Raw genomic sequence first — 25,876 nt, forward strand, 5'->3', positions numbered from 1 at the left:
TTTACCGAAAGCAACATAAAAAACAACTCACACAAGAACACAAAAGCGGTTCCATTCTGAAGCGCATCCTAGCTATAACTAATTTCTCACCAAACCCAGGGATGAATCAAGGGCAGCCAGCACTGTCCCTGGGCATGCTGTAACTTCAGCACCACTCTGCTTGACAGTCAAGTGGCTGCAAGCCATCCCAAATACCTGTGCCACCCTACAGACCCTCTCGAGGCTGACCCACGAGCAGGTCTTGGTAACGCATGTGCGCATCTGTAAGGCACGGGGATTTCAGCTGTGTTTCAGGATGGATCGCTCTGCTCAGCGTCCGCTCCACAACTCTCCTTTCAGCAGCAAATATAAGTTACCAACATCTTGACGAAGGCCAAGCCCAACGATTTAGCAATTGCCTCCCTTTATTTCTTTTTAAAGGCCGCGCTGAATCACGATGGGATTTGGGGGTTTTGTTTTAATGGCAAGGCAAGAATTCGCTGATCCTCCCCACGGCGAAGTTACTTTCAAGTCAGTGAAAGTTCTTGGCCCACGATGAAAAGTCTTTGCCAATTAGCGCTCAACAACCTCAATTCATTCCTCCTGGTTCAAGATGAGTAGGAACCTAATAAGGCTGTGATAAAAGGGCAAAAGGCACCGAGTACCCAAAGGGGATTAATGGGCTCTTCCATTTATTTGTCTTCCCAACAGCTGAACTGTTACAAGTATTGACGGGCTTCAAACGGCCCCGCGCCCAACGCAGCCCCAATGGCCACCTCCAGCCCCAGCCCCGCAGGGCGAGGGCTTCCCCCTGGGCGATGCCAAAACCAACAAAGCCCCGGGGATCAGGTAATGAAACTTCAGCTTTTCCCCCTTTGAGATTTATTTACTGGCAGCTGACAAGGGGCAAATTCAGCGCGGATTGTGTAGTCAAGGCCCTGTCAAGCCTTCAGAGGCACCCTTATGTCGAATCACCTTCCTGACTGGCATGTCGCTGAAAAGCCCTCGGCGCTGGTCCTTAACAGCTCCCGACAGCACAAAGGACACTCCAGACAGATGCCTACATGGCATCCTGCAGCATTTTAAAAGAGAATTAGTGGTTTTAATTATGGTCGTCGTATGAAAGGAAACCATGCAAGCTCCGCAGGAGACCTTTGATCAAACCCTTTTGCTAGCACAATGCCGCGGAACTGTGACTATTCCTAGCAAGGGGCCTTTTCTCGCTGAATGACTCACCAGTGATCTTTGAATGCAGACAAGTTCCTCGCCCTCCCTCTTCATTAGCGAGCATTTCTATACAGGCCCTATATAGCGCACGGAGTCTAGGAGCCATACAATGGGGGGGAAAAAAAGAATCCCTACAGATTCTGGCCTCTACTTAGGAAGTGCTGAAGGACTCTGAGTGACTTTATTCATTAAAACAGGTTGCTATTAATTAACTGTCATAATAAAATAAAGAACTATTATTTGCATTTCTTAGTGCGCTCCCTTTAGTAATATGTATAAAAGATGCTTGTAACAAAAATGAATTTATAAGGGAGAAAAAGCCCTCTGAAGTCTCCCCCCCTTTGCTTTTTTTTTTTTTTTTTTTTTTTTTTAAGGTCTAGGCAGCAGGAGTCTGACTAATTATTAGGGCCGGTTCTGCAAGAGAACAAATAGAGGTAAAACACAAATATGAAAGTAATTAGGAAAATGCAAAATCCTGTTTACTTGGCAACCAACGCATGCAACTGAGACTAACGAAGAGCAAATCAGCTTTGCTTGTTTGATAAACTTAGGGGTGCCACCTAAGAGGAGCTGATAAAAATTAAACTTCTGCCAGCATCCCTCAGCACTGCCTTTCAGCAAACGGGCTTACTAACACACACGGCTTCGTCTGAAAGCACCAGCAAATCTAATTGGAACAGATTCACGGGAGGAAATCTCACACTTCCTTCTCCGTTTTAAACGTTTTCACCTTTGCAATCTGCCATCGGTGATACCTTCCAGCTGAGCATCCAGCACAGCCACCCGTGTTTGCACGTGCACACAATTCATACGGTAGCAGCACTCACAGATGCAAGCATTTCTGGTCTCGCTCCCTAAAAAAAACATCAACGCTTCCACTGCTGCTCACACCTGGGAATGCATGTGCCGGTGGGAAAGTTCTGCTTGCAGTTTGCATTGCTGCTTTTTACAATACACTGTGATACATCACTTGAAGCAGACTGCAGCTTACGTACCTTTGTAGAGCCCCTCTTTTCTCCCAAGCAGATAGTAGAATTCACAAAAGCTTCCAATTATTTCAAGACTATGCAGCTAAGGAGAGGCATCGAATCAAGATAAAGAAAACTCTTGGCTCAGTATATTTGCCTGAATGGATTCTCAATAATGCAGGTAACAAAAGCACTCAAAAATTGGATTCCTAATGCTTTTCTGCCAGCCTGAAGAACTGATTCTGAGAAGTGAGAAGAAAGTCAGCCTTGAGAAAGCTGCATGGAGGAATGTATGACATTCTCTCCCTCCGTACAAACACTTCTGCAGGAACTGATAAAAAGGAAGAGATTTAAGTGAGGCACAGTCGACCTGAAATGTAGTCAATTACAACACAAAGAGTTAAAAAGACACCCCTGAACCGCTCTTCTTCACTCTCCCCTTTGCAACCCACAAGCCTGAGTTTTATTTTTCTTTTTCATTGGTCATTTCTTATCTGCTGCTTGGACAGGAATTGTTTCATAGAAGGACAGGGGAGAATCGCTATGGAAATCACACCATGAAAATAAATTGGAATGAAAGGGAGAAAAACAAAGAAAAGAATCCAAAGAGCAGTTTGATTTTTATACATACAGCACTCAATGCAAGTGCTCAAGTTTTCCCACAATGAGTTAGAGGGACCAACAAAAAAGTCATCTGCTCTTAAAGGGATCAGTTAAGTTCAGCAACTACACAAGCACCTAAAACTGCACCTATCCGTGTGCACAGCACAGCATATCCAGCACTCAAACTGCACACCAAGCTCTGCAAGAGAGCATCCCCACAAAAAACAAAACTTTGTGAAACGTGCACTTCCAGTAACACCACCAGAGTTCAGTGTCTGTTTTAAGCCTTTGTAAGACATATTAAGACAGAACCTTGAAAGACAAGCTATTTCATGTCATTTTTTGGAAAATATGAAGCTGAGCTCTTGGGAACTGAGTCTTCCTTGGCCGTTGGGGCAGAATGGAAAGCAGGATGGATGTCAGCACCGCAGCTTCCCTACCCCAGACCCACACAGCACAGGAGGTGCCATGATGCTGCATACAGTCACGCAGGTCTATGAAGAAAAATATAAATTACTAGCTACAGGAAAACCGGTGCAGTGAAGTCTATCACAGCATAAAATCCCAGTGCAGTGAAAACAGCCCTCCCTGCAGTGAGCTGGGTTTGTCTCCACCCAACACCACCACCCCACACCAGTTGCTGCATTTGTTCCCAGGGGGTCATTTTGAGAGCACCACAGAGGCACAGCCAGGGCATGGAGGGCACCTGAAACAGCACACAGTCATGCCCCTGCAAGGGCTCCATCCTGCTTGCTTGTCCTGATGGAAACCCACCTACCCATGCTGCCCCATGACTGTAAAAATGCACAGACACACAGTCTAAGGAAAAATGCAGTAAAACTCTGCTCGACAACAGCAGCAAAGGCCAAACATATATTTTTGCATCTATAAACCATCCACAAACATCCATAAACAAATCTAAATGATTTTCACAGTGCTGCCTTTAGGAGGAAACTCTCTTCTTGAAACACCGTATTTTATTTTGTGATGAGCTTTCTCACATACGAACTGTTCATTTGGCAACAGCAATCAGATACCAAACAACAGTACATTCCTGCAGAACCCTCTGCTCTTTTTGTCACCTTTTCCCAACATTCTTACATTGTCTATGACCAACTCAAAGCTCTGGACCTCAAAATCCTCAGCACCTCAGAAGGGGCACAGTGGAACAGACACTATCCAGCTTGCCACTTCAGCTCAGCTTTCATTTCCCTCAGCCCCTGCAGTTCCTTCTGGAGGTGGTTCACAGCCTGTAGAATATCCTGCCGCTGGGGATCATCCTCTGCTTTCTGGGTGTAGAGGAGGAAATGTTTAACGGTTTCGGAGAGCAATGCCTCAGGGTCCTCACCCACCCCATGGAGACGCAACATCCTCTCGCAGGCTATCGCGTAGTTTTTGTGCCAGTTCACTGGGTGATGTGGATGAGAGCTGACAATTTCTTTGTACGACTGTTAAATGGCAAAAAAAAGAAAAAAGAAAAAAAGGGGACAAATTAAGCAAACAAAGGGGACCAACAGCTCTTAACAGTGCTTCAGAACTGCCCATAAAGGAACAGATGCTACTAAGATGTCTCCATCATCCAGAGTCAGAGCATTTCTGAAACTCATTCTGTGTTTGCCATGTGATGTGTGATAGTGTGAATCCAAAATCCAGGGATTTTGTGCAGCAGCTGTTTGTTTAGAAACATTACAGACAATTGAGATAACCCCAGAGCACATTATGCCCTTCCCCAAGAGGGAACCAGGCTGGGCAAAGACAGATTTCCCCGGTGCGCCTGGAAAAACACTGACTCAGTGTTCCAGGAGATCGAGACACCTTCAATAGGATGTGAGCAGTATGAATCCTAGAGTGGCTTGGGTTGCAAAGGAGCACAATGCTCATCCAGTTCCAACCCCCTGCTGTGTGCAGGTCGCCAACCAGCAGCCCAGGCTGCCCAGAGCCACATCCAGCCTGGCCTTGAATGCCTGCAGGGATGGGGCATCCACAACCTCCTTGGGCAACCTGTTCCACTGCCTCACCACCCTCTGGGTGAAAAACTTCCTCCTAATATCCAACCTAAACCTCCCCTGTCTCATTTTTAACACCTTTCCCCCTTGTCCTATTACCATCCACCCTCACAAACAGCCGTTCCCCCTCCTGTTTATACACTTTTCAAGTACTGGAAGGCCACAATGAGGTCTCCCTGGAGCCTTCTCTTCTCCAAACTAAACAAGCCCAGTTCCCTCAACCTTCCTTAACAGGAAAAGAGTTTGCATAGGAGGGTTTAGCTAAGTGGCAATATTGATAAGCTCAACATCATGCCTGGGAACTTTGTGGAACAGAACAGCAAAAATGACAGCAAAATGGGCAAAACTTTAAAGGAAGCAATTTACAGACTGTTTGCTGGGGTATAAAACATCTCCTCTCTGCTGACACACACTGATCGTTTCGTGCATCTGCTGGCATCTCTGGCAGTGCAGTATTTATTGAGGTACCTACACCAGCTTACGTGTGTCATTCTCTGCTGTGAAATGCAGCAGAATTAATTTGCAGTGAGAAGAGAAGACTGTCGGATTTTACACTTGCTGGCTCAGATGCAAGACTGTGTAATGACAGAGAGGACAAGTGCATAGAGGGGACTTTAGGACAAGCAATCTCTTGGCATGGGTTTGAAGCCCAGCGCAGACAACATAATTATAGCAAAAGGAGGGTGTTGACTGGTTAGCTTTTGGCATCCTCTGTGACCAAGAGGGCAAGCAGGAATGGATAAAATCCCTGAACAAATCTCTTTGAATCTGCTATGCTCCTGATTTGGATGAATGAGACAGAATGCAGATTACAGGACAGCCTATCTAGATACACTGTGATATTTCCATGTGGTCAAAAGAATTAAAAAAAAAAAAAAAAAAAAAAAAAAGGATGGAGACTGCAGACAGAATTCATAACAAAAAATACGACTTACAGTGTATGCCAACGTGTACAGCTGTGCTTTCATTTCTGCAGGCACGCTGGCAGTTTCTGCAAGGCCAAATATAAAGAAAGCTGTTTTCATCCTAGGAGAATAAGAAAAGAAAACACCTTATAGCAACTGCTTAACATAACCAGCTCACACCTCCTAATCACGTCTTCAACATGTCCATAAAGCTCTTTAGTTGTATGGGACAGTAAACAAAATTTTTTCAAGTCATTAGTGATACAGATTTCTTTCCACGGTATGCCCAAACTACCCTCTGTTCTTCAAGATGCTTTGAGCAAAACCTTTAGGTGAATGAAACCACTGTTTTCCTTCTGAAGTTTAGCACATTAAGATCCAGTAAGGCCATGCACTATCAAGCTGCCTGCTTTGGTGTGTATTTCCACGCACTGGGGAGCAAAGGAGCATCACCTGGCTTGCCACATCTCCTCATTGGCGACAGCTTCCCAGGAAGAGGGCTTGAAACTAAACGGGAATTAAAACAAAATTCAGCCATCAGATCCATGTCATTGTGTTTTGCTCACTGCACAATCATCCCTTCTAACCCAAGCAGTGACAGACCTCCCAGGCAGCAGAAAACCTGTCATGAAGCCTACGGCTCTGACAGCAGGGAATTCAGCTGATCCTCAGTCATTCATAAAACTTTATCCCTCTCCCTGCACAGGGGGAGCCTCTGCTGTTTACATCAGGTGTTTCACAGCATCCCAGCTATCCACAAACTGAGAGATGATTTTTACCATCGCATCATAGCTCAGTCTACAACATTTAAAGCTTTGGATGTCCCATGTCTTCAATGGTTTGGGGCTCCCACTGAAGTTTTAGGATCAGAATTGGACCTGACAGTTGACTAGAAACCTCTATTTTTAACTCTAGCAAAAAACAGAAAAACACATGCAGAGATATCGTGTGTTCCAAAACACGAAGCATTAAGATTAAAGCTCAGATTTAATTTCTCTAACACCGCAATGGATGTGGTCATGAGGAATAGGAAGCAGGAAGACACAGAGCTGTGCTTCTGCCTCTTACCTCCCATACTCTTCAGTCCAGTTATAGAGATTTCTTGTCAGACGAATCCACTCTCCTGGGTCAAAGACAGCATCAGAAGGAACCAATTTCTCACAGGTACCCCATGGCCAAAGCGAGTAACTCCTCCTCCAGGTTGAGTCCCCTTCATGAAGACCTATGCAGACAAACACTTCTTTACTGCCAAAAAAAGGAACAGAGAGAGGAATGGTGAAGCCATGTCAGAGGCCTTGGGCAATCACACGTGCTTGAGCTGCACACACATCCCATGCTGGTGCAGCAGACAGGTCTCAAGAAGCACAGTCTCTGTTCAGTGCGGGGGAGCTGAACTAGATGACCTGATGACCTCTAAGAGTTCCTTCCAACTCAAACAAATCTATTACTTTCTGCAGCACAGGCACCCATCCAGAGCATCTCGCATCAGAACGTGCACGTCTCTGGGGCACTCTGCAGAACAGCTCTAAGGGCAAATAAATACCCCCACGGTACTGCACACCTCGTGTACCAGAGCAGGAGGGACCTCCAGGGGAGATGTTCCCCCGTGTCACACCTTACATCCGTGCCAGAAGCAGGGGAAGCCCACTTTGTCCCAATGGCACCTGGCCCTGCTAGTCTGCCTCCCCACGCTCGCCCCAGCTAGTCTAAATGCAGATGCTATTCTTATTCATGGGAGTATCTAATCCTTTCTCCACTCTTACTAAGCTATTTTTATATGATGATTATTCCTGGAATACATTCATTCTATGCTAATCACTTGGCCACAATGTTCAGGAAGGAGAAGCTGCAGCAATTTACTCTCCAACCATCATCATTTTGAGTACACAGGAATGTTTCTTTTTTTTTTTTTTTTGTGACGAATTGTGTCAGCAAAAGAAAAAATCCATAAATATTCTCTGTCAATCACTTTCTTATTTTTCCTTCCTAAAATCCAAACTTTCCTCAAAACAACGAGAGTATTATACCTTGTTCAGCAAGATATAATATTGTTCAACAACACTGAACAACATTATATCTGGATGGAGTTACTTCCGCACAGATATTTGCTTTAATTGCAAAAATAATCTCACCACTGGGGAGGAAGTCAGTAGAGAAAATTGGTCTTTTGGATGCAGCACCAAGCTGTTCCATAAACAATTTCAAGAGAAAAAGGTTGAAGAATTTAGGAAAGCTGTTACATATGAAAGAAATGCTTACTTTTTATTTGCTTTGAGGAAATGGTGTAGATTAAAAGTAAGTGTCCCATCGGGTAATATTCCTTCCACAGGGTTCCACCGGTTCCCAGGAAAATGAACACCAGGTAAATGCTTTGCCAGCTTGGGTAAATACCATCCATAAGTCATCATCTATCACCAAAAAACATTACTGTAATCAAAACAAGAAGCACAGTTTCCATCCATTTGACACCAGCAGCTGTAGAAATGCCTTTCATGTGAGTACTGATTGCATTTATTCACTAAGGGTTTCCTCTCATTTCAGCAATGGCCCGGGACCATGCCATCAGATCAGACCATCAGTGGCTTCTACTTGGAGAAACATGGTCATTGCCACTGAGGGGGAAAAAGTCTACATAAACACAAAATAGCTACAGCTGTGAGGAGAAACAAGAGAGCTTTGGTTAGACAAGAGGCATTGGGTGAGGGTTCCCCAACAAATCACAGTCCCCTGTTGCAAAGCCAAGTGCGAGGAGTATGTGCTAGTAGAAATACAGCTGTGCCTTTCTGCAAAGACGATTCTTCTCCTTCCATTACTCAGGAAAAACAAGCACAACCACCCCCCCAGGGGACACAGCATCTTCATTTGAATTAAAAGAAAAAAAAAAACAACAAGTCTGCAAAAGCACCTTTGGTGGACCAAAATAACACAGGAGACGTCAGGAAATGGGCCCCAACATGGCGGAGCCCTTGAGAGAAAGCCCAAAGCCCCATTGCCCAAGGGCTGCTGGTTGACTCAGCCCTCCAGACTGCTCCCAACATGCAGTTTTCTGAGAACAGAAAAGATGAAGCTTTCTCAGCAAGGTAAACATCAGCCCTGTGCAACAACTGGATATCTGCCATGTTGCCTCATTCAGTATCACCTTCTGAACCTACCTCTTGGTCCACTAATGTGATATCTGGCCTCACTCCTTCAACATAATGCAGGTAACGAAGGGCGTTCCCAGGTAAGTCTCCTCTTAGCAAAATCACTGCACCCATTGGCATAGAGGACAGCAGGTTTCTTGCAAACTTATCAACAATGTAATTGTTGCTCTGATCACAATCACTGAAGAAAACAGATGAAAAAGAACACTTTAAAGCCAGACACTTGCATGGTTTTGCCCATCTTTAGAACAATTTTATGCAATAAGCATCCAATGGTGAGGTCCTTCCCCTTGGTCAGATCTGGCTGAAAAGCATCATCTTCACTTAGAAGATACAACATGAAGCCTTTAGACTACTGTCCCCCACAAGCTAGAACGAGAGACATGCCACTAAAGTTTTGCAGAGATGCACACACAGCGCATGCATTCATCTTAATTCTGATCTTTTTTTCTGATTTTTCTTCTTGGGCTAAACATAAAGATTTGGAGCTGGAAGTGCCACGACATAGTAAGTATTTGAAACCCTCCCTACTCTTTTAACACTTTTAATTAAGCTGAGCCTTGTGCAAAGCAAGGATTTCTGCCTATGGAGCCTCTAAGCTCAACACTTCACCAGTTGGTCAACCTCCACCTGAGAAGCCCTACTACTATACTCATTTTTAACTAACCCACTGCAGAGTTCTCAGCGTGGTTATGGAATAAGGAAGCCTTACGTTATAAGATGTAATTCATTTAATAAAAGGAAGAAAAACTAAGAAAAAATACCGGGAAACTTGAAGCAAAGCATGGGAAGGAGAAGGTGATGCCCCAGAGGATGTCTTACCTAAAATTGGCCCAAACTTGAGCAGCAACAAGGGTCCCAGCAGAAAGCCACTCCAGCCATGGCAGCACCCGGCTGCCCTGCAGCACAGCACCTCCGAGGGACATAAGAGCAGCCAGCCCCAGTCCTGCCAGCACAGCCACAGCCACATTGCTCTGCATCCAGAACCGCTCCACCTAGGACAGAAGGCAATGTGGCAATGCTTCCTTGGGATGCGAGTCTACGCTTTTGGAGTGGGATAGTTTCCAAGCTGAAAAGCTCACAACTGAAGGGCAGACAGAGACAAAGAAAGAAGTTTCTTTCGTTTATTCATAGAATGGCCTGGGTTGGAAAGGAGCACAACGCTCATCCAGTTCCAACCCCCTGCTGTGTGCAGGTCGCCAACCAGCAGCCCAGGCTGCCCAGAGCCACATCCAGCCTGGTCTTGAATGCCTGCAGGGATGGGGCATCCACAGCCTCCTTGGGCAACCTGTTCAGTGCCTCACCACCCTCTGGCTGAAAAACCTCCTCCTAATTCTTCCTTCTAAACATGCATCATCTATCTAAATTCCCAGAGACCATATTTATGCTTCCCCAGCTAAAAGGGAACAGAAAATGTAGCTGCATGCTTGCACCCTGTGCATCTCCAAGACAACCACCTGCTCTTGATTCACAAGGGACCCAACAGCCAACGAAGCATGAAGGAGGCTGCTTCCAAAAACCAACACCCCAGAGCAATTTTCAGAGTGAAACTTACCACTCCCAGAAACAGAGGCTTTGTAACATCCAAATTTGCTCTCCAGGCGAAAAAGAGTGAATAAACACAGAGCATTCCAGCAAAGAGACAAATCACGGGTGATTTCTGTTGCTTTATCCTATAAAAAATAACGTAGCACTATAGTGGCACGATCAAAAGTAGGAAAAAGTTATATGTGCATGAAGACAGCTGTCTCTCTGCATATCTGAATGCGTTTAATGCAAGGAGCTGGTCGGTTTTTCTTTACTTTTCCAATTTATGAAATTTTTGTTTTTCAGAGCATGCAGTCATCAGGATCCCAAGATTTTTAAGGCATCTACAGAGTCACAGGGTAATCAGGTGCAGGGCTGTTTTGCTCTTTGTCAATAACACAGGATAACAGCTGAAATTTCTGCCCAAGGAAGCAGAACTCTATGTGGCACAAGGCAGAGAAAGCACCCAAAGCTCATTCTTGGCCAGTAAGGAAATGCAGGTGGGAGTAAATATTCCCCTCCAACTTACGGCAGTGCTGTGCTGAAACAGGCCATGAGTGCCAGGGCAAGGACAGGAAGGGACAGCTCTGATCTCATCTGCTCCAGCTGGAAGCTGTGGGGAAATCAGTGCATGTCTGCATGACCCTCAACTCAGTGCCTGCACTCAGTGCAGTGAGAAAACAGGGCAGCTGTACGGCAGCACCTCTGTTCTGCTGGGAGTCTACCAGAAACAGGAACAAGCCAGGATTATGAATCCCCAGCAGTGGAATAGTCATGATTTTACTCACACCAGCATATCTCTTGTACTGGATCCAGTCTCGGATTTGGCCTGGATTAAAAAGAAAGAAAGAAAATGACAAATTCACACGTTGACTGGGGAAAGGAGAAGTTTTTCTGCTTTCTGTCTGCAGAGCCCTGAGCGTAAAGGGCTGCTCTAGAGCTCTTTCAAATGGTACCACACTGATCACAGGGAACAGGAATTGCTTAAGCAAAACCAAAGACAGCAAATTACTCGAACGTTCACTACAAACTTTTCCTCCATTTTCTTGTTTTACATTTTGCAAACGGTGCATGGTTCACCACCCAGATGAACCCAACTCATTACCCTGTGACCAGAGCACATCATATGGCTTAGCTGTGAGCTCCACTAAAAGTGCACGACTGGGGACATCTCCCCACAGCCTGGAAGCACCAGATGGGCCTCAATTTCTACTTCCTTACCTACTTGGAGAAGAGCTCCAAGGTCAAGTCCAACCCCAACCCACCCCCATGATGCTCACTGCCCACGTCCCTCTGTGCCACATGTCCACCATTCTTAAACAGCTCCGGGGACAGTGCCTCCATCACTTCCCTGGGTATGATTCAGGAAGTCTGGAAGGTGTATTTAAGCTCTATAGAAATGGAATAGTACATTACATTTAAAAAATACTTAAAAACATAAAAGTGTCGGAGGATGGCTCTGGCATTAGCCCAACCAGCATTAGGACCAAACACTTGGATTTTGCTGCATGTACTGCTCCAGTTTCAGACCAATTCAACATAAATGTGATTTGTGGTGCAGGATTACACACGGCCCATCCTTAAGCTTCCTGAATATCAATTTGAATTCATCAGATCTAATGGAGAAAGCAGTCAAGGGATTTGTATGCCTTGGTATTGCTCTGCTCAACAGAACCTAGCTCTCAGGAGAGGTCTGGGAACAGGATAACAGGGAAGTCTCAGAAGTCCTTCAGAGGGTGGACCTTATCTCTGTAGGAGCACCATGCTTTGTAAAACACAACCCTTTCTTTTATTCCCAGCATTCTGCATTGAAAACTCTGAGACAAAAGGGGTGCTGGGCACTGCTCTCCTTGGGTATCTAGAGCTCAGAACCCAGTTTGGGTTGGAGCAGAAAGATGCAAATCCTACAGTATGCAAACAGTTATATCTCCCTCTCTTTGCAAGAGCACAAAGCAGACAGAATAATTCAGAGCAAAGAATTCTGAGGTTCCCCCAAACCTACCATTCATTTCAATGTAACATTACTGAGATGTAAGTTAGAGGAATCTCTTTTAAGGTTAAAGCATTGAAAAACTGCTTGCAGCCTCTTTCAAAAGCTGAGTTTAAAATGATTTAAAAAATATATATATATTTGTCTTAAAATAAGAAAAATACAAAACAGGTGTTGCTATCTCTCTAGCAAGACTTGGTCTTTGGGTTTTTATAAATGTGATACATGTGGACAGCCCCAGGTAAATAATATAGCTCATTCCATAAAGACAAAGAGAATCAGGTCTTGCTTTCCTAGCCACCTAACCCACACCCAGAAAATCTGACAGATCCAAAGGTCAAAATCAGGAAATTATTTTTTAAAGAAATTTCCAATTTTTTCACCTCCGAGCTATTTAACGCCACAAACAGAAAGGTTCTGCTATCGCATTACTCAAAAGAAAGCCTTACAGAAAATGATCTTTATTTACCAGATTGAATGTCCCATATTCCTCCCTGAGAAAGTGGGTCAAAAATCCTTGAAAAGTCGTCTGGTCTCCCCATGTCCAACGGGCTCGATTGAGGTAGGACGAAGCCGGCAGATAGAGATAAGGCAGCAAACCAGCCAAGAAGCATAAACCCAACTTCAGCAAATGGCCTAGGGACAATTCCTGCACCAAAATATGTCATATTGCATAACAATGTTTATTTTAGTTTAATCATGCTGGAACTTCAAGAACAGATAAAGAAAAAACATCAAATATATTTACACAGAGCTGATCTCTCAATTTATAGTAAGTCCCTACAAAATGCTATGTTAAACCTTATGATTTTGTGGATTACTAGGAAACTGCATCAAACTGATCTCCTTTGCATGGCAGGGTGAAATTTAAGTGAAGCAAATAATATTAGCTAGGACTCATGAGTATCATACTCATTGCATCTTTCACATTTAAATCATGGCATGACATGCATAGATGGCTGAAGCACTGCAAGGCTGAGATAACCCACTTTGCAGCGATTAAGAGTTGGCTGGTATTCCATCTGGCAAAAAAAAAATGCTGCTCTAGTACAACTACACACATCATCACCATCATCAGGAGTCAGTTTTGCCATTTACTTTATCATGATTACACTGGCTAAATTGGATAGGCCAACTTTTGGGGTGGGATTTTCAAGATTGCCTAAGGGGTCAGGAAGACAAGACTTTCAAAGGGACTTCTGTGCCTAACTCCTTTAAGTGCTTTGGAAAATCCCACCCTAGAATATTGCACGCTTGCTTTATCATTAGCCACCGTCCTGTCAATCAAACACTTGCTCAGAATTTGGGGTTATGTGGAATAGACACCATTCAGCATTCAGAGCAACGACCTACAGAACAGAGAAAGTAGCCTGATAAAGTTGGTGGCCAAAATTTCTTTAGAAGACTGGCTATTTCTTAAATTTATTTTTAACTGAAAGACACTGTTTTTGATCAAATATCTTATTATTAGGTGGTTTTCTGCAGCATGCTTTCCTGAACTGTCTGAAGTATTTCCCAGGAACATTACATTACAACAGCATTCTCTCTGCTGGAAATTACCTGGTCTGTGCACCTCCCTGGTTAAAAAAACAACTGTGTTTAAAGAAGAAAAATACACTGCGTGAACCAGCACTTTGTTAAAGGAAACAGGAAGTCTGCAGGGCTTTTGCTAGAAGCACTGGACTTTTGCATCAAGCTTGTCTGAACTGCATCTTATCTCTTGCTGCTCACACACTTCACTCTAGGCTTAGCTATAAGCTGTGCCACTGTGTAGAACCACACCTGATCTGCCAGGCTGAAGGTGTAGAAATACAGGCAGGAGCATCCCAGCACAAAGCTGCCCAACTGTCATCTAAAGGTAGAAGGCAGAGGGTACTGGTGGAGGTTTCTCTGGGCCATCTGTAAAGTGATATTAGTACCTAAATCTTTTGAGATATGCAGCACTTTTTAGAGCAGAGTTCCCACAACATGTCTGCTCCCAGCCCAACAAAGCCATCTGCAGAAGACCACAAGACCATTGTAAAGTCCCTAAATGTTATCATGGAACCTCATCCAGATGGACGCACATCATCTTCCTGAGCCAGGTATGCAAAAAGGTCTTTTCACCTTATTCAATTAACAAGCTTAATGAAGAGGTGTGAAATGAGGGACATTCTGAGAAAGGGACCTTCTAGTAGATGACATGGAAGCATTTCTGGGTGCTCTTGTTTGAGCAGGGGCTGGATCAGATCACAGAATCATGTGAGTTGGAAGAGAACTTTAAAGGTCATCTAGTCCAACTCCCTGCAATGAACAAGGAGATGATCTCCAGAAGTCTCTTCCAACCTCCAACCACTCTGTGTTTCCAGGACATCTGACCACTTCAGGGCTTGTTGTTCACTGAAGGTCAATTGTGGCTTGGTCTTCTCCAGCTGGCACAAGCCAGGTGCCTCACCTGAGAATTCATAGAATCATGGCTTGGGTTGGAAGGGACCTCAAGGATCATCATCCCCCTGCCACAGGCAAGGCTGCCAGCTGCTAAATCAAGTACTAGATCAAATTGCCTCATCCAATCTGGCCTTAAACACTTCCAAGGATGGGGCATGCACATCCTCTCTGGGCAGCCTGTTCCAGCAGCTCAACACTCTCTCAGTAAAGAACTCTCCCCTGTCATCTAATCTAAATCTCTTCTCCATTTAGTTTAAAACCATTCCCCCTTATCCTATCACTACCTACCCACGTAAAAAGTTGATTTCCCTCATGTTTATAAACTGCCTTTAAGAACTGGAAGGCCTCAGTGAGGTCTCCCTGCAGCCTTTTCAGGCTGATCAAGCCCAGTTCCTTCAGCCTATCTTCATAGGAGAGGTGCTCCGGCCATCAGATCATCCTCATGGTGCTCCTCCGAACCTTCTCCAAAAGAGCCTCTTGCAGGGCTCCAGTCCTAGCAGTGTCAGAGCTGGAGGCAACCAAACCTGGCACATCCCAGGGGCATGCTGAAGAGAACTGCATGAGGTCAGCACCTGCAGCACCCTTACTAATTCTTTGTGTCTTTGCTGACAGCAGTCACACAATGATGGACAAGTCAATGCACCTTTCATTTCCTACCACCAGGGAATCAACACAAAGAAACTCATCTCCAGTCATAAGCCAGTGCCTTAAAGCAAGCTAAAACAGCTGTGAGTCAGCAAAATACGCACCGTCTTTCTGAAGAGCAGGAAGAGAACCCAAGGTACAATACAAGCAATATAAAGCACTATCGTGTGCTGATTGCACAAACTGAGGCCGCAGCAAAAGGCACCAAGCTTGGCGATCTGGGAGGGAAAAAAAACAAGAAACACCTCGTGATTACTCTTCACAGTTTGCAAAAAGAGCCACATGCCAAAGCAGCATCAATGCAGCCTACAGCAGACATAGAGAATGAGTCAAAACACACCTGTGAGCACTGGTCGGTTGTAACACAAACAACACAGGTTACTTCAGTTAATTTTTATGCCATAAAAATAATTATGCCATTTCTATGTATGAAGATATAATTTTATGTAACAGGAGTTAATTCTTTCCTTTTCTGCAGGCATAGATGGCTAAAGTCAGGGCTACACAAACTTGCTAAGCAAAGGGAATTAAAAACAGTATCACTCAGTAGTGTAATTTCATTTCAGAGTTTGTTTTCAGAGATAATGTGTCCAGACTATGCAGGGTGTTTCTGGTACTCACTGAGGGTTACTTAGCTTTGTTACCAGCACTATGACCATCCCAGGCTGATGCTACAGAAAGCATCTCTCCACCTTAAGTGCCGTAAGCTCTGCTCAGTCCTGCTTATTTCAGTTACCAGTGACAACGGCATGTGAAGTGTAAACATTTGCCTTCGTGTGGAGATGGGATCACCCAGCAGTTTTTAATTAGAATTTAACACTGAATGTTGTTTTGTCAAAAGAAAAACCTGCTATAACTTCAAAAAAAATCTTTGTGGTCTTCAGAGCTGCCCTGTAGGACTTGGGACACCTCAGTAATTCTTCGAGTACATTGGTGAACTCCAAGCACACTGCTAAAGATGTTTCAGGCCGGATATTAGGAAAAAATTCTCAGAAAGAGTGATCAGGAACAGAGAGGTGGTGGAGTCACCATCCCTGAAGGTATTCCAGAACTGTGGAGATGTGGCACTGAGGGCAGTGGGCATGGTGGGAATGGGTTGGGCATGGACTTGGTGATCTTGGAGGCCTTTTCCAACCTTAATGATCCCGTGATTCAATGCTAGCAAGAGAGTCAGATTTTTGAAAAGTGTTGTCAACTTGCTGTTTGTAGCCTGACCTCGTTGAGTCGTAGGGTGCTGGATACCCAAAAAAAGGAAATAAGCTCACTGACTACTGGAAAACTCTTTCGAAAATCCCATTGGAAACTGGGTATGCCACGCACGGGAGCAGCTTGGAAAATGCCCAATTCCATCTCCATGGAGTCCAGTCTCTAGGGATCTTGGGACAGAATTGAGAAGAAATTAGGAAAAAATAAATAAATCCAATGATGAAACAAGGCTTCCCTAGCCAGTGTTATTTCATAACTCGCAAAGCTGAGTAAACTACCACTGTGGGCTCCTGAAATTCTAGGTTAGCCCAACAAAAATCCTTTTATTCACACAATTTATAGGAGTCACAGCAGGCAAAATAGTAAGTAGAGAGGAGATCAGATGTTCAGGCAAAGTAAAGTAGAAAGAACAAGACTGGTGAGTAAAGCCATCTGACCACTTGGTCTGCTCCCAAGTAGTGAATACAGCATGAATTGTCTCTGTATTTAATAATGGCATTATTTTGGGGGTTCTTTTCATTTCAAAAGAGTATACATTGAACTGCACAGAACTGACAGAAAAATTGGCCGTTTCTGTTTTTCATTAGAAACATGGGTTTCTGACTAGATGAATTTTTCTGTAAGACGTATCTATTTACCCTTGGGAAAAATAACAGTCCTACCAACAAAACCTTGAACACTCACAGCCTACTTTGAGTCTTTGATGCAGAAAATTAAACTTTGTGCTAAAACATTTAGATGAAAATGATTTTGCTTTTTCCATTCCTATCCTCTACGTGTAAAGCAACACAAAAATGCCCATCCAGCGCGTCCCAACAAAACCCTTAAGCAAACTGCACAGATTTTCAAATGTTTGGCACTTCTGAAAATGTAGGTGGGTCAAGGATCAACACCGCTGAACCCAGCCCCAAAATCTGCCCTCCCTTGCTTAACAAAACTGAATCAGGACTAAATGGATAGGAAATTAAACAGACTCATCATAACTAATTGAAAAAAAAATAATAACAATAAAAAACTATTCACTTTGCTTGAGATGTTTTACCTTTGATCTCTCTTTTGCAGTGGATGCCTCCTCAAAATGCACGGTAAGAGCCATAAGCAGCCCCACAAACAGATTGTTTAAGCTAAAAACCTCCGCCGTGATGGACCACTGCCATGTTAGACGAGAAAATGAAAACACCCCCGCAGCAAGGATTCCTCCAGCATATGAGCCAGAAAGCCTGCAAACACAGATAACATGAAATCTTCTTTTCCAACAACAACAAAAAAAAAGCCTACTTTATTGTCCTTTTTTTTTTTTTTTTTTTTAAACACTGTAGCAGCAGAAATTATGACTGCCACCCAGCATCCTTCCAAAACATTATATGGTTAATATGTCCCTAATAATTTCTTTGCAGAGAATTGCAATTAGGAAGAGCACACCTTAGCCATCCCATGTATTTGCAAGGCACCAAATAGTGAACGGCTGGCGAGCCAAGCTGGCTTTTTCTCCACAAACACCACAAAAACTCCCAGTATTCAATTCAGTTCCAAAACCTTGATGAGCAATGACACAGCAGGTCATGGTACGCTGAGCCAGAGAGTCATGCCTCTAACGGGATGCTCTGTGCTGGAGGACACATGAGCAGTGATGCAGCCTTAAGTTCATTGAGGCCCTGCATAAAGAGTGGATTAGAGCTATTCGTGATGGACAGCATTAGCAGAGCTTCCCTAAGGCAGGTTGGATTGTCTCAGGGTTGGGTGGGGATTGCAGCACCCATAGCCCTGGGATGGAGAGGCACCCACTGGAGAGTGGGAGAGGAGACAGTGGGTGCCATCTCCAGCTAGATGGACTTTTGCTCTTGTTCCCAAATGAGCTGGATGCTGCAGGTAGCTTGGGGAGCCCAGAGGTTATCTCATCCAAGGACTAATAGCTGTGACTACGGTTAAAGCTGCTCTCTGGAAAATCACAGGCTCTATACAGACTGGTATTTTTCTAATCCCACCCCAGGTGTGCATATTTCCATTTAGATATAATATAATATTCCTGGCAGGTTTAAAACAAAAGTAGCATAGGCTAGTCAACCTCTTCATCAAGCTGAATCATCAATACCTGAGCACTGACCGTATCTCTTAGTGCAACCACAGCAATGTCCCCACATGGTTCATTCTGCCCATCAGGAACTGGGTATCCATGTAAGAGCAGCTTGGAGTTTCTCAGAGAACATAACTGAGATAAATGGAAACGAGCAAACAAAACCTACAGCCCTTGTAAATAGGGACAAGAGGGATTCTGGGAAAGCACTCTCTAATAAGGGCTCCTCTCCTTCATCATAAATTTCTTCCACTTTCCCAAAACAAACTAAGGTCTTCCAGCAGGCTGAAAAGCTGATACATTGCTGTAGATGTCAGAGAACTCATGCAGTTAAAACTGGAAGCTGTAAACCATTAAAAATGAGAGGTAGCATCCATGGGGAGAAGAGGATAAGCATAAGGAATTGGAAATACCTGATCTTCATTTCTCCTCCTAACATGGGACATGCTGGATGGCCTGTGGCTGCCCCAAAGACAACTGCAAAATAGAACTCATTTATCTTCTTTGTAAAGATCTGCAACTGCAGGATATTGCAAGACACTTCCAGTGTGTGAACTTCACACAATTCTACACAGGTTTGGGCATTCAGCACAAAAACAGGCATCAGCGCTGCTCCATTGATCTTTCTACCAAGCCAGCCTAACATGACAGATTTTCCTTTCCCTTAACCAGCAAAAACTTATAAAGAAATAGGGTTGTAAATCCACTTGAAATTCTTGTAGGGAAATACAGCACAAAAGATAAAACAACTTTCTCAAACACTGTGGGAAAGAGAAGCAGAATTTGAGGCAATCTTCTCAATCATTTACCAGTTTTCTTCGTTTTTCCTAGAAAAGACTTGAGCATCTTAGTAGAGTTCAAATGAGATTAAAGACCTCCCATCCCCTGATAAAAAGTCTCAAACCTACGCTTCAAGTTTTATGAAACCAGGCTTATGCAAAAGTTACTCAACTCAAAGCTTAAAGCCTTATCCCAGCTTTGTGGGCAGGGGACACCCCTGCTCATCGTCCAGCCCCCAAGAACTGCAGGTTCAGAATCCAGCACTGGGCAATCCATAGGCTTTTAGGAAGAAGAGCTGAATTCATCTTTCATTTCCACTGAAACTCTCAAGAAAAGCTTCCTGCTAAGTTCTCTCTGTGAGAACATGTGTGTATGGAGCACTAAGCTCCTACAAGTGCACCAGGTGCTTTAGAAAAATCAAAAAGACAAAACCGTATGGGCGTGCGCTCAACTGCCTAAGAATATCACAAGAGCAGCTTTGGGAAATGCACAATGGAGACCAAGAGCTTTTTCCAGATTCTGTTATCAACAATGGGAATGATGGAACGGCTGTTTACAAGAAAGGATGGTGATAGGACAAGGGGGAATGGTGTTAAACTGAGACAGGGGAGGTTCAGGTTGGATATTAGGAAGAAGTTTTTCAGCCAGAGGGTGGTGAGGCACTGGAACAGGTTGCCCAAGGAGGCTGTGGATGCCCCATCCCTGCAGGCATTCAAGGCCAGGCTGGATGTGGCTCTGGGCAGCCTGGGCTGCTGGTTGGTGACCTGCACATAGCAGGGGGTTGGAACTGGATGAGCACTGTGCTCCTTTGCAACCCAGGCCATTCTAGGATTCTGTGATTCATTTACAACTGATGATTCAGAAGGAAACACTCTGAGAAGTGGATAAAATCAGGTATTTCCAGACAAGACCTAACTGGCAGAAAATAACACACCAAGCAGCTCTACTCAACACAACAGGTGACAGAGCAAAGCAGCAGCAGCAGAAGTGAATCCCACACAGCTATGCCACACAGTGCTGGCCCCAAATGCAATGAAACTTGCCTTGTGGCTGAGCTAACGTGATCCACATGAGGATTCCTACATACCTGGTAGTGGGAGAGGCACGAAGATAAGAATAAAATAAAGAAAGGAAGAACTGGAAGAGCAAAAGGATGGGGACTGGACTGGAGGTCACGAAACTAAGAAGCATGAAAGCATGAAACTAAGTTTCATGAAGCATGAAACTAAGAGGATGAAAGGATTTGCAAAGCAGGACTGCAATCTACAAGTGAAGATGCTGTTGGTGACAACATGTTGCAGGCAACAACTCCTTTAAAGGCAGGCACAGATGGTATTCTAATGACTAAGTCAGAGTATGGTGTGGAACAAGGTGAATATAAGAGATGAAGGAGATATCCTGTAACAACAGCAAAAGCTCAGAAACAACCAGCCTACTAACTGGAACCTTGTGAACATGGGCACAAACTCCTATCACCTGATAACATGCTGTGAGGGACAGAAACAGTCAGCAAAGAAGAATTCACACAGTCCTTTGTGAGAAGTATTTTCCCTTGGCAGACCTAACCATAAAAGAAAAAAAAATATTTAGTTTTCAGAAACAAGAACATTAGAATGTGTGCCTGGGCTTCAAATCCAAGGACACGGGCAATACAGACTACTTTTAGCCAGGAGTATTGAGGCTGCAGGTTTTTATTAGGAGTTAGAACAGCAAGGAGAACTCAGATTAGATGTTTTTAATGTGTCTTTGCAAGGTTTTAGCTTTTCATCTGCGGGTAATCTCTATGACGTGTCAACATGTAATTCAACATTCAGCCTCTGTCCTAAGTTTGGTAAAACTTTCCCTAAGCCAAGAGTGTAGGTTCTACCTATACTCAGTTAGCAAACTACTTAGCCGCTTTTTATTTAAAAATTAATGCCTGAAACTTTGTATTTAGTCATTTGCAAGAAGTTATTAAACGATTTGGGTAAAGCTATATGGGTATGGGAATTGAAACTTAACTGGAATGTTTTAGTTAAATGCAATCTTCAGAGCAGTGGCTTCTTAAGAAAAGTCAGCTAATCAAACCACACTTTATATTTGAAGCTAATGTATTAAACACTGGAAACACCTATCTACTAAAATAAGCTGATTATTTCTGCCTTCTGTTTCCTCCAAAACTTTAGAGGGTAGCAGATCTGTTTCAATTTTTCTTTTCAAACACTCGGTATAAGGAACAACTCTCTTGCTTTTAACCATCTCCATCACCGAATGGATTTTTCTCCATTTTCTTTTTTCCCTGCTAAAGGGAAGCTAAAGAAGAACGGGACTGAGAAGATTCAACAGCCAAGCCCCACCAGCTTTATTCTAAATGTCCATTCTAATCAGAAGAACTACTTTTTAAGGAGAAAACAAATAAAAATCAAACGTATTTAGGACCGAAGTGTCGATAATCATCCCCCGAAACGCCAGACCCTCTGGATCTGCCTGTCACAAACACTCAGCAGACAAAAGCCGGTTTGTCCTGCTCTCAGCCCTGAAGAGGCGGCACAGGTACTACAGGGAATAGCAACCCAGATTTTATTCTTCCTTAAGGACCTCACGCTCAAGAGCCACTTGAGCTGTGCCTGCAGCCTCCAATCCAGGCACTGGAGGAGGAGGCAGCACGGAACCCAGCTCAGTTCGCCCATCCTGATGGGAGTCTTCACAGCCATGAAGAGATGATAATAATAAAAAGCATGCAAAAAGGCAGGAGCACCACAAATGAAAAGGGACTGTCAGGACTGGCTGGGAAGTAAAGATGCAGGAAGAATTTCGGCTAAGGGAGGTGGTCCTGCCCACATCCTTTTACACAGGCCCTATGGGATGGGAGGCTTGCGGTGAGGCCACCACCACTGCAGCTCCGTAGGGTCACACTGAGCTCCTGCAGGATGACCCCAAGTCCCCAAGATCAACATGCGGCCTCGAACACTACCAGCACACGTAAGAGGTACCAACCAAAGGCAGGGCAGGGGAGCAGCAGCCTCTTCTCAAGGAGTTTGGCAATTGAATGCTACCACACCAAGCCATCCCAGGGCAGCTCACGGGGCTGAGCAGCTCCCGACAGACCAATAAAACCCATTAGAGCTGTGCTGCTCTAGGAACTGCCCTGCTGTGCTTGCAACTTTCTAATAAGTTGAGTAAAAACTGCACTTCCAGCCACCCAAGCCAGGAGGGAACTTCTCTCCCTGTGTCTTTGTAAGCAGAAAGGGAGCATTAGTTAGGCTTGATTCACAAACTCAAAAATCCTTAGAAAATAGGTACGCTTGATCCCGGGCGCTCATAATAAATGGTGTCTGCTTCCAGCAGCCAAAAAAAAAAGAGAAAAAGAAAAAACTCTCGGTAGGAACCGGCTTTAGCAATTTGAATGTTTTATAAGTTTTTTTTTTTTTTTTTTTTGGTAATTGCAGAAACTTTTCCTAATCTGACATTTGTTAAAACCCCTTATTAGAAATTATGCAGCCGCGGTAGCTGCGGCAAGTAGAAGCAATAAAAAAAAAAAAAAAGAAAAAAAAAATTAAAAAAATAAAATACTGGAGCTGGCTTCACAATTACCAAGTCAGCCCATGCAGCCCTCCGCTATTGTGCGGGGTGGCATAAACCCCCCGGCGGGCTATCAGCTCCCTGGCAGGCAGGGGGCTGTGCTATTCAAAGCGCGAGATACAAGCTGCGGGGCACAAACCTGGCAGCTCCCATCTGACCCCGCAATCCCCGGCTGGTGACAGCTCCAAGCTCCATGGCAAATTAGGCCTTCTCACATTACAATTGCAGGAGACAGATTCCATTAGCGGTATCTGAAATTGAGTGGAGAGCTGCTCTGTTATCAGACTTGACTCATAAGCGCCGCTATTAATCAGAGCTATGATAGCATTTATATATTTCAAGCTATCTGCTGCCGCTGTGATATTCTGCTACAAAGGGTTGATGGGACTTAGGGAAGTGAACAATAGAGCTTTCTGGGAAAAGCAGAGTAAATCAAGAAAGTCTGTGACTTCCGCACATTCTGAAGGGATTGCGGTTTACATAAATTTTCTCCCAATTGGAGATTGAGCTCTTCCTCATCTTACACATGGGATTTAGTTGTCACTCAATGGTAACAGCTGTGAAAAGGTGAAGCGGCCCACCGCTCAGAATATTGCCTCCGCTTTTAAAGCAATTAACCCATGAACAGGAGGATACCTGGTGATATCAAAGGGATTAAGCCAGGCAGTGCATTATTAACATTTCCTTGAACTAATTCTAACTCTGACTAGCTGTCAGAAAAGACTCTTCAGTCTTTAAAAAAAAAAAAAAGGAAAAAAAAAAGAGTTTTTGCCCTGCTTTCTCTTCCCCCCCTTCCAAACGAAGCAGTTATTTCAGCCTAATGTGCGTACTTCAGAGCCGAATGCAAATGAACAGATTTGTTCACGTCTTCACAGCGAACTCAATGCTGCTTTATTATGGCTACACAGGGAAAAAAATATATATATATGATCAATTAGTCAGAGGTCACAGCAGGTAGACTCCTAAAAGCAAATCAACACTGAAGTATTTTCCATTCTTCTCTTTGCCCTAATACTTAGTCCTTGTTACGTGTGCTTTGGAACCTGTATTTGGCTACAATGGCAATAATCTAAAATAATCTGTAATCTGGAATATCTAAATGTGCCCTAACAGATGATTTCTCGCTCTGTGAAGCTTGGTGTTTTCTTTTTATCATGCCTACAGTCAATGGGGCAGCGAAAGGCTGCCAGAGCATGCTCTTCTCCCTCACTCTGCATCCAAATCCCCCTCCACAATCCCCTTCCTAAAGCAGTTGAAGCCTGAAGCATGAGGATGCTCTTATACCCTGCCCAAAATAAGGGTCAGGCTGCTGGGAATCCCATCACTTCGCACACCCAAAAGATGCATCTCTCCACTCAATACATGCAGTAAGCATATTTTTTGAGCTCATGATAATTTTGGGGAGCTTCCACACTCTGTTTTTCCTCCCTTTACCCAAGAGCATCCTCTGAAAAGGGCCACATCCTCCCACACACCTTGTCCCACACACCACAGGAACATCACTGGAGCAAGGAATCTCAAAGGGGCTAGAACAACAAGTTTAGAACACTTCTACCATACCGTGTGCACATCACCACCAGTCTTCACTGTCAACATGGGGAAAACAACGGGCTCCAGTCTTCATGCATAGCCACAGCTTGTTGCCTGGCAGAGTGGTGGGGGATACATATGTCTATTTATATACATACATATGTATGTACATATATATTCCTATATGTATAAATAGAAGTCCATATATACTTTTTTCTTATGTGCATAAAAGTCCATATATATATGTATATACACGTGCGTGGTGTGTGTGTGTGTATAGGTATAACATTCTCCTAATATGTATAAATAAAAGCCCCAAATCTGATGCAATACGCAGAACACCAGCCGAAGAGAAGTAAGCTGCTCAGCTCAGTGCAACATTTTTCTCCTTTTCAAATGCTCATGTGCAACATGATTGCAAGAAGTCCTGTGGAAAGGACACCTTCTACTCTGCGACTGCACCTGCAATAATTCAGCTTTGTATGTCTGCACAGAGCAAAACAGCCACGCTATGGAAGGTAGGAAAAATGCACTTAGAGCAACGAAAGGCGCACTATTTCTATTCATAACAGAGAATGCAAAGAACGCATCATCTGTGCAGAAAATTACACTTTGGCAATCATATTATAAGAACATAATTGGTTTACTTTGTCAACTTGCTATGCTTTGCCTCCCACAGTAAAACAAATAAATATTTGTTTAAGGAAACAATCGTAGAGTCGCACTCGCCGCGTCCTAAAAACATAATGCTGCTCCCCCGTCTTTCAAAGCAAAGATGAATTATTTGCATCAGTTACAAGCAGTCGAAGAAAACTCTTTGTAAATGCCATTTTACGATAATTACAAGCGATTCCTTAAGACTGCGCGGAGGGGAAAAACATATTTGATAAGTAATTCAAAGGAGCAAAACGCTCATTCAGCGATAGTCTGGATTACTGACAAAAGGGCTTTTTGCACCCGCGCGGTCCGACGCAACTTTGTTGGGAGAAGCACAGCTCTGCGTTCAGCAGTGAATCAATCAGAAGGCTGAGCTGCTTCCTATCGCCCTGCAGAGCATCCCGCCAGCGAGCACCTGGGAGAGGAGAAATCTGGTTAAATTATGAACGGACTGAGCACGGTTTGGTCCTAATCCCACGCGCACCGCGGCGCCCTAAATAATGCCAAACCGTAACCCTTGCGTTAAGCAGGAAAAGAAATTACCCCAACCCGGCAGTGGATGAAGTCGGGAAATGCCTCTCCGACAAAAAGGAGAGGGCGATCTAAAAGGAATAGATGTACTGTAGGCAGAGGCTGGGAAATGCAGAG

At 44.1% G+C, this 25,876-nt stretch overlaps 1 protein-coding gene across 2 annotated transcripts in view; it reads right to left on the reverse strand.

Moving 5' to 3' along the window:
• Positions 1-3,620: 3,620 nt before the first annotated feature.
• Positions 3,621-25,876, reverse strand: part of TMEM260 (transmembrane protein 260) — a 30,150-nt gene continuing 7,894 nt past the window's right edge. Inside the window, exons 4-16 of one of the 2 annotated variants that reach the window (XM_010712101.3) lie at positions 17,669-17,846; positions 15,525-15,638; positions 12,818-12,997; positions 11,147-11,187; positions 10,888-10,971; positions 10,387-10,504; positions 9,654-9,826; positions 8,841-9,012; positions 7,948-8,096; positions 6,757-6,933; positions 6,142-6,195; positions 5,719-5,809; positions 3,621-4,225 (exon numbers count right to left, since the gene is read on the reverse strand). In XM_010712101.3, the coding sequence (XP_010710403.3) occupies positions 3,953-4,225; positions 5,719-5,809; positions 6,142-6,195; positions 6,757-6,933; positions 7,948-8,096; positions 8,841-9,012; positions 9,654-9,826; positions 10,387-10,504; positions 10,888-10,971; positions 11,147-11,187; positions 12,818-12,997; positions 15,525-15,638; positions 17,669-17,846 (1,804 nt within the window). In that variant the 3' untranslated portion in view covers positions 3,621-3,952. The remainder of the gene's footprint in view (positions 4,226-5,718; positions 5,810-6,141; positions 6,196-6,756; positions 6,934-7,947; positions 8,097-8,840; positions 9,013-9,653; positions 9,827-10,386; positions 10,505-10,887; positions 10,972-11,146; positions 11,188-12,817; positions 12,998-15,524; positions 15,639-17,668; positions 17,847-25,876) is intronic. The other variant, XM_010712102.3, reaches the window with a different exon arrangement.

This window comes from Meleagris gallopavo, chromosome 5 (assembly GCF_905368555.1).
Source record: "Meleagris gallopavo chromosome 5, MGAL_WU_HG_1.1, whole genome shotgun sequence".
In the NCBI taxonomy this organism is placed as follows: domain Eukaryota; kingdom Metazoa; phylum Chordata; class Aves; order Galliformes; family Phasianidae; genus Meleagris; species Meleagris gallopavo.